Source organism: Moschus berezovskii, chromosome 2 (genome assembly GCF_049115385.1).
Source record: "Moschus berezovskii isolate FMDL1 chromosome 2, NW_MosBer_1.0, whole genome shotgun sequence".
In the NCBI taxonomy this organism is placed as follows: domain Eukaryota; kingdom Metazoa; phylum Chordata; class Mammalia; order Artiodactyla; family Moschidae; genus Moschus; species Moschus berezovskii.
In genome coordinates, this window is record NC_142461.1 from 133,483,488 (window position 1) to 133,492,970 (window position 9,483).

The 9,483-nt window shown below is 39.3% G+C and overlaps 1 protein-coding gene across 3 annotated transcripts in view; it reads left to right on the forward strand.

Moving 5' to 3' along the window:
* The window catches only part of PMS1 (PMS1 homolog 1, mismatch repair system component), a 120,974-nt gene extending 115,003 nt beyond the window's left edge, over positions 1-5,971 (forward strand). The window contains exons 12-13 of one of the 3 annotated variants that reach the window (XM_055398493.2): positions 3,463-3,623; positions 4,654-5,969. In XM_055398493.2, coding sequence (XP_055254468.2) covers positions 3,463-3,623; positions 4,654-4,818 — 326 coding nt within the window. In that variant the 3' untranslated portion in view covers positions 4,819-5,969. Of the gene's footprint in view, positions 1-3,462; positions 3,624-4,653 lie in introns of those variants that run through there. The other 2 variants (XM_055398494.2, XM_088830826.1) reach the window with 2 other exon arrangements.
* The last annotated feature ends 3,512 nt before the right edge of the window (positions 5,972-9,483 follow it).

A 9,483-nucleotide genomic window follows, 5' to 3' on the forward strand; every position in this document is an offset into this window, starting at 1 on the left:
CATCACCGACTTGATGGACCTGAGTTTGAGTGAAGTCCAGGAGTTGGTGATGGACAGGGAGGCCTGGCGTGCTGATTCATGGGGTCGCAGAGTCAGACACGACTGAGCGACTGAACTGAACTCAGAACTTATTACCCCCTACCTCAATCCTGGATATTTAGATTTGGAGTAAAGAGTTAGTTCAGGTCCCAAATCTGCCATTTAAATACATGTTGTAGGGAAAATCAGTTGGCCTCAATGTTTCCATGTCAGTAGCAGCTAATAATTATTATGTGCATGTCACTAGTCTATAAGTATTACATGTATTAATTAATTTGATCTTTCTAAAGGCCTATGGTTCTGTTACTGTGCACATTTTTTACAGTTAGAAAAATCAAGACAGGAGAAATTTAGTTTGCTTAAGTATACAGAATTAATGATAGAACCAGGATATGAACCCAAGCAATCTGCCTTTAAAACCTAGCTCTTAATTTATGTTGATTTCCTATTAAAATTGATATATTTACTTCATGAAGATCAGTTAGCATAGTACGTGCCAGTGGTATGTGTTTAAATTTTCTCTTCTCTTCCCATTCTCCAGCACCTCCTCCCTTGTAGCTCAGTCGGTGAAGAATCTGCCTGCAGTGCAGGAGACCCGGATTCAATCCCTGGGTCGGGAAGATCCCCTGGAGAAGGAAATGGCAACCCACTCCAGTATCCTTGCCTGGAAAATCTCATGGACAGATGGAGCCTGGTGGACTGCAGTCCATGGGGTCACATAGAGTCAGGCACGACAGAGTGACTTACACTTATACTAATTTTTTAGGTCCTCCTAGAAATCCTTTTTTCCTCAGGGCTTCTGACATTTAAAAATTTATTTAAAGTATGAATCAAGGAGTTTATGTGTGTAGCAAGATATTTTTTTCTTAGTCTGCTGCTACTGCTGCTGCGTCACTTCAGTCGTGTCCGACTCTGTGTGACCCCATAGACGGAAGCCCACCAGGCTCCCCCGTCCCTGGGATTCTCCAGGCAAGAACACTGGAGTGGGTTGCCATTTCCTTCTCCAATGAGTGAAAGTGAAAAGTGAAAGTGAAGTCGCTCAGTCGTGTCCGACTCGTAGCGACCCCACGGACTGCAGCCTACCAGGCTCCTCTGTCCATGGGATTTTCTAGGCAAGAGTACTGGAGTGGCTTGTCATTGCAAGTACTTTTTTTTTTCATGAAAGATGTTATCACAACAATTTTTGTTTAAGTTAGGATAATTAGCCTGTCTGTTTCAGGAGCATGTTTGTTTTTGAGTTACCCAATAAGTTTCTGTTTCAGGGACGCAATCAGCTCTTAACTTGTAAATAGTGTTTTTAAAAGTCCTATAAATGTGGGGTACTTTGCATGGCACCAAAGATATAAAAATGAATAAGCTAGTCATCTGCAAACTGACCTGAGTGGAATTTACTCAGATTATCATCAGCATTGTTTCTCTTCTCTGTAACAGATCAAGGTAAAAATATTCATGTTTCCTTTATTCATTTTTTTTAGCTGTTTTTTCCTTCATTATTTTTTGTCATTTTTTTAAAAGACTGTTTCTCAAGTCTTTTAGTGAGTTTTACTGTATTGGACTAACTTTTGATCAGCAGTTTGCCAGTTGCCAGAAAACATCTTTGGATAAAAGCACTTGAAAGAGAGGAAGAATACATATGGCTTTAAGGAAACAGATTCTTAATGTGACCTTAAAGAAATTTGTTAATGAGAACAGCTTTTGTTCTGTATCAGTAAGAATTACCCATTTGGGGAACTGCAAGCTTGTCAGACCACTTATTATTTTCAGAAAATTGGGAAGCATTTCACAGAATTTTATGGAAACTTCTTTAACATGATTTTCAATGTCTCTTGTTTTCCTTATCTATATTCTGCAAACACAGAGATTAACATATTGTTCAATTTCCTCATTTGTTTCCATATACTTTTTACCCCAGCTTCTCTGGTGACTCAAAATGGTAAAGAACCCAAGTGCAATGCAGAAGACCTGGCTTCAATCCCTGGGTTGGGAAGATACCCTGGAGGAGGGCAAGGCAACCCACTCCAGTATTCTTGCCTGGAGAATCCCCATGGACAGAAGAGCCTGGTGGGCTACAGTCCATGGGCTTACAAAAAGTGACACAACTGAGCAGCTAAGCACGCACAGCAATTTTTACCCATATCCACAAAATTTTCCTGCATTCATGTAGTCAGTATTAGATGTTTCAGTCTAATCATACTGCAAATAATATAGAACTAGCAATAATGAAAGTCTCTTGACTGGTAAATTTTACTATCTGTATATATATAAAAAGATGTTTACTGGAATATTCTGCTACTTCCTCTTTGCCTATCTAATCCCTGTTTCAAGTCCCATTTAAGTTCGGATGGTTGCTTAGATTCTCATTTTGTCTCCCTTCACTGAACTCTGTATTTTATCCCTGAACACTTGATTATGTATCTTCTTATATTGTTCTACAGTTGTTTCCTGGGAGGAACATTAGGATGCCTGCTCTGTTTATTATACCACCAGTGCATCTGCCATTCAGGTCAAGGAACTAGTCTGTAAAAGGCAGGTTAGGAATGGGTTCATCTCAGGACCTGAAACTCTTCAAGCTACATCACTCCTCTTTTAAAATTTTCCCTTTGATAGCTTATCCAACATTGGACTATCCCTTTTTCTTATAGGTAACATTTTGTGGTCTGCAATATTAAGAATACTGTTACACAGATAGAGCCAAAAAACCCAAATCTTTGCTATTTTCTAAAAATCATAAAATGTGTTCTGAAACTAAATTTGATGCTTGGGAAGTTCAAATAATAGATATGTCAGATTTAAACATTATTCTAAAAACTAAACATGAGTATTTCATTTCCTCAAACTGCTAATATATTAATAAGTTGCTATAGTGGTAATCATTTTGTGGCTTATATGTATATTTATCAACACTTTGTGCACTTTAAATTTACAGTGTTATGTGTCAAACATATCTAAGTAAAGCTGGAAAAAAATAACTTAATATATTTTTATAATAACTTGTAAGATAAACTAATCTTCAAAATAATTCAGGCTTTTAGATATTAAACGTAGGATAGAATTTGAATAGCAACAGTTGTTAAAACATTTAAACCAGTTTTATTTTAATAATATCATGGGACTCCATTTTCTCTCCAAAGTAAGAAATGTTCTAAACAAATGTAGGGAACAGAACAATAATATCTGAGATTAAATTATATAAAGTACATGTGGTTCCTTTGAGTATTTATGACTTAATGTGAATGTGAAATCCTATGGGAAATTATTATTTGTTCTTCAACTAGGGAACAAAACTTTTCCCGACAATATTAGATTCTAATGAATGTTCACCAAATATTTTAACAGTGATTTTGTTTTTTCTTAGACATTTTCTGGAATACAGTTTAAACAAAATTTAACTATATAGTTTTTATTATTTTTTTTTTCTTTTAGGAGTTTCCATTGCTGAAAACTACTTGGAAATAGAAGGAATGGCTAATTGCCTTCCATTCTATGGAGTGATGGATTTAAAAGAAATCCTTAATGCAATATTAAACAAAAATGCAAAGGAAGTTTATGAATGTAGACCTCGCAAAGTGATAAGTTATTTAGAGGTATGTATTATTAGCTTATGTAGATTGGTTAGATTTTAAGGTACTTAACTCTTTTCTTAATAAAATAGTAAATGATTTTGAAATCCTATAAGGTTTGTTATCTGTTTAACAAGAGGAAAAGCTGTTTAAATGTCACCTGGAGGAAACTTTCCCTATACTCTATATCACATTACTCAGTTTAATTTTGTGCAGTTACTTGCTGAAATTTTGTATTTTAAAAAATTTATTTATTTTTAATTGGAAGATAATTGCTTTACAATCTTGTGTTGGTTTCTGCCATACATCAACATGAATGAGTCATGAAAGTGAAAGGGAAGTCGCTCAGCCGTGTCCGACTCTTTGCAACCCCATGGACTGTAGCCCACCAGGCTCCTCCATCCATGGAATTTTCTAGGCAAGAGTACTGGAGTATGTTGCCATTTCCTTCTCCAGGGGATCTTCCCAACCCAGGGATGGAACCCGGGTCTCCCGCACTGCAGGCAGACGCTTTGCCGTCTGAGCCCCTCATGAGCCTCCCTCCCATTTCCCACTCCACTCCACCCCCTCAGTTCAGTTCAGTTCAGTCGCTCAGTTGTGTCCGACTCTTTGCGACCCCATGAATCACAGCACACCAGGCCTCCCTGTCCATCACCAATTCCCGGAGTTCACTCAAACTCAAGTCCATCGAGGTGGTGATGCCATCCAGCCATCTCATTCTCTGTCGTCCCCTTCTCCTCCCGCCCCCAGTCCTTCCCAGCATCAGAGTCTTTTCCAGTGAGTCAACTCGTCGCCTGAGGTTGTCTTTTTAACTTTCTGCTTCTCTGCACTGGAATGTCAGTTTCAGAAGAGCAAGGATGTTGCTTTTCTTGTTCTCTGCTGTATTTGTAGAACCTACAACAGTGACTAGCACATAATTGTTGTTTAGTAAATATTTGTTGAGTGAGTGAATAATTAAAGAATATAATCAATTTTCTGTCTTCCTATTTGCCAGTAAAACCCTGTTTTCTGCTTCAGGTATATCACAGTAAAATGTATGGCTTTCTCTTCACAGGGAGAAGCAGTACGTCTGTCTAGACAGTTACCCATGTACTTATCAAAAGAGGACATCCAAGATATTATCTACAGAATGAAGCACCAGTTTAGAAATGAAATTAAAGGGTGTGTTCATGGTCGCCCATTTTTTCATCATTTAACCCATCTTCCAGAAACTACATAATTATGTTTAAGAAAATTTGTTACTACTGAAGTCAATATGGTCATAAAATAATGAATCAGGTTTAAACTATCTGTGTGCTATCATGTGTTAAATGGTTGTTTTGTAAATAAGGAATCACTGGCCTGTTTGTATATTGAAAATTTTTTCAAAACTATAAAAAATTAATAAACTAATATAGACTATTCATTTTATTACCAAGAACCAACCTTCATAATAACTATTGGTTATAAACTCTAAATTGAAAAATTCTTAACTGTTCTTGGGTGGTTGATTTACTCAGTCCAGTGAGTCAACAGTTCTCATCAGATGATTCCAGTACTTTGGTCCTCTGATTCAAAGGGCTGACTCATTGGAAAAGTCCCTGATGCTGGGAAAGACTGAGGGCAGAAGGAGAAGAGGGCATCAGAGGATGAGATGCTTGGATGCTATCACCAATGCAGTGGACATGGACTTGGGCAAACTTCAGGAGATGGTGAGAGGGAGGCCTGGTGTGCTACAGTCTAAAGAGTCATGACTGGATGACTGAACAACAACAACATGGACTAAATTGTATCCTTCAAATTTTTCAGTTGAAGCCCTGACCGCCAGTGAGATGGCATTTGCAGATGAACCTTTTAAAGAGGCAGGTTTAGTGAAGGTGGGGCTGGGGCACTCCTTGTGGGATTAGTGCCCTTATAAGAAGAGAACCACAGAGTTTGCTTATTCTCTTGTTATCCTTTCACCAACATCCAATTCCTATTCCAGCTGCTGGACAGAGAGAAAAAGTGGCCCTCTCTAGTCCAGGAGTAGAGCTCTTAACAGAAACCAATCATGTCAGCACCTGGACCTTAGACTTCTAGCCTCTAGAACTATGAGAAAATATACATATACACAATGGAGAATTTCTCAGCCATCAAAAAGAATGCATTTGAAACAGTTTTAATGAGGTGGATGAAATTGGAGCCAATTATACAGAGTGAAGTAAGCCAGAAAGAAGAACATCAATACCGTATATTAACGCATATATATGGAATTTAGAAAAATGGTAACCTGAACCCTGTATAAGAGACTGCAAAAGAGACATAGGCATTTAGAACAGTCTTTGGGACTCTGTGGGAGAGGGTGAAGGTGGAATGATTGGAGAGAATGGAATTGTAGCATGTATATTATCATAAGTGACCAGTCCAGGTTCGACGCATAAATTTTCCTCTGTTCAAAAAAAAAAAAAAGAAAATGCCAGTTGTGCTTTTTAAGCCCAGTAGGCTGTAGTCCATGGGGTCGCTAAGGGTCGGACACGACTGAGCGACTTCACTCACTTTTTACTTTCACACATTGGAGAAGGAAATGGCAACCCACTCCAGTGTTCTTGCTTGGAGAATCCCAGGGACGGGGGAGCCTGGTGGGCTTCCGTCTATGGGGTCACACGGAGTCTGACACGACTGAAGTGACTTAGCAGCAGCAGCATAGTATTTAGCTATGGCAGCCTGAACTAATACACTGGGTTCCATGCTATGCAGGGGAAAATAAAACATTCACCTGGCATATCTGACAGAAGTTATCAATCTTGTGTAAAGGAAAAGGGGAAAAGTAACGGGGTGGGAAAAAGTAAGGAAATACAATTTAGAGAAAGAAGATAAAACATAACTTCAAAAATCCTGTTATTTACCCCTATTTATGGTAACAGATGAGAAGTTGCTGTTTCTTATATGGAAATTGTTGGGCTGTGGGATCAAAATTTGTCAGAACGTGAGATAAGATACAGATTTTTAATGAAAATTTGAGTATTCACAGTGCTTGTGTTCTTTGAAAACTAGATCCCACAGTTCACTTCAGTTGCTCAGTCCTGTCTGACTCTACAGTGCCATGGACTGCAGCATGCCAGGCCTCCCTGTCCATCACCAACTCCGGAAGTTTACTCAAACTCATGTCCATTGAGTCGGTGATACCATCCAACCATCTCATCCTTTGAGTCCCCTTCTTCTCCTGCCTTCAGTTGTTCCCAGCATCAGGGTCTTTTCAAATGAGTCAGCTCTCCATATCAGGTGGCCAGAGCATTGGAGTTTCAGCTTCAACATCAGTCCTTCCAATGAATATTCAGGACTGATTTCCTTTAGGATGCACTGGTTGGATCTCCTTGCAGTCCAAGGGACTCTCAAGAGTCTTCTCCAGCACCACAGTTCAAAAGCATCATTTCTTCAGCGATCAGCTTTCTTCACAGTCCAACTCTCACATCCATACATGACCATGGGAAAAACCATAGCCTTGACTAGACCGACCTTTGTTGACAAAGTAATGTCTCTGCTTTTTGATATGCTGTCTAGGTTGGTCATAACTTTCCTTCCAAGGAGTAAGCGTCTTTTAATTTCATGGCTGCAATCACCATCTGCAGTGATTTTGGAGCCCAAAAAAATAAAGTCAGCCACTCTTTCCACTGTTTCCCCATCTATTTGCCATGAAGTGATGGGACAGGATGCCATGTCTAGTTTTCTGCATGTTGAGCTTTAAGCCAACTTTTTCACTCTACTCTTTCATCAAGAGGCTCTTTAGTTCTTCTTCACTTTCTGCCATAAGGGTGGTGTCATCTGCATATCTGAGGTTATTGATATCTCTCCCAGCGATCTGGATTCCAGCTTGTGCTTCCTCTAGCCCAGCGTTCCTCATGAGGTACTCTGCATCTAAGTTAAATAAGCAGGGTGACAATATACAGTCTTGATGTACTCCTTTTCCTATTTGGAAACAGTCTGTTGTCCCATGTCCAGTTCTAATTTGCTTCCTGACCTGCATCTAGATTTCTCAAGAGGCAGGTCAGGTGGTCTCTTATTCCCATCTCTTGAAAATTTTCCACAGTTTGTTGTGATCCACACAGTCAAAGGCTTTGGCATAGTCAAGAAAGCAGAAATAGATATTTTTCTGGAACTCTCTTGCTTTTTCGATGATCCAGCAGATGTTGGCAATTTGACCTCTGGTGCCTCTGCCTTTTCTAAAGCCAGCTTGAACATCTGGAAGTTCATGGTTCACATACTGTTGAAGCCTGGCTTGGAGAATATTGAGCATTACTTTACTAGTGCATGAGATGAGTGCAATTGTGCGGTAGTTTGAGCATTCTTTGGTATTGCCTTTCTTTGGGATTGGAATGAAAACTGACCCTTTCCAGTCCTGTGGCCACCACTGAGTTTTCCAAATTTGCAGGCATATTGAGTGCAGCGCTTTCACAGCATCATCTTTTAGGATTTGAAACAGCTCAGCTGGAATTCCATTGCCTCCACTAGCTTTGTTCGTTCGCATTCCAGGATGTCTGGCTCTAGGTGAGTGATCACACCATTGTGATATGATTATCTGGGTCATGAAGATCTTTTTGTATAGTTCTTCTGTGTATTCTTGCCACCTCTCGTTAATATCTTCTGCTTCTGTTAGGCCCATACCATTTCTGCCCTTTATTGAGCCCATCTTTGCATGAAATGTTCCCTTGATATCTCTGGTTTTCTTGAAGAGATCTCTCGTCTTTCCCATTCTATTGTTTTCCTCTATTTCTTTGCACTGATCACTGAGGAAGGCTTTCTTATCTCTCCTCACTATTCTTTGGAACTTTGCATTCAAATGGGTATATCTTTCCTTTTTGCTTCTCTTCACAGCTATTTGTAAGGCCTCCTCAGACAGCCATTTTGCTTTTTTGTATTTCTTTTTCTTAGGGATGGTCTTTATCCCTGTCTCCTGTATAATGTCACAAACTCCATCCATAGTTCATCAGGCACTCTGTCTATCAGATCTAATCCCTTGAATCTATTTCTGACTTCCACTGTATAATCATAAGGGATTTGATTTAGGTCATACCTGAATGATCTAGTGGTTTTGCCTACTTTCTTCAATTAAGTCTGAATTTGGCAATAAGGAGTTCATGATCTGAGCCACAGTCAGCTCCCAGTCTTTTTTTGCTGACTGTATAGAGCTTCTCCGTCTTTGGCTGCAAAGAATACCAATCTGATTTTGGTATTAACCATCTGGTGGTGTCCACGTGTAGAGTCTTCTCTTGTGTTGTTGGGAGAGGGTGTTTGCTATGACTAGTGCGTTCTCTTGGCAAAACTCGGTTAGCCTTTGCCCTGCTTCATTCTGTACTCCAAGGCAAAATTTGCCTGTTACTCCAGGTGTTTCTTGACTTCCTACTTTTGCATTCCAGTCCCCTCTAATGAAAAGGACATCTTTTTTGGGTGTTCGTTCTAGAAGGTCTTACAGGTTTTCATAGAACTGTTCAACTTCAGCTTCTTCAGCATTACTGGTCAGGACACAGCCTTGGATTACTCTGATAGTGAATGGTTTGCTTTGGAAATGAACAGAGATCACTTTGAATACGGAATACAGAAAGATTAGCTGAAATCATACCGATATCTTATATAAACAAGAAAGACAAATGACTTTCCATTCTTCCAGTAATCTATTATCACCACAAACTAGCCAAATGTGAGACCTCTCTCTAATTCTATTATGGCCTCCTCCCAGAGAATCTAAACTGAAGATCCTCACAAGGCAATGAAGGCCTCAATAACTGTCAAGTGAACTTTCTTTATTTGTTACCACAGAGCCTATATTTCATTTGTCTGGATCAACTGCACTGTCTGAATTCTCAAGCAGCCTGCTTTCTCTACCTGCTTTTAACTTGGCTAAAGTATTCTCTGAATCTTAATGTTAGCT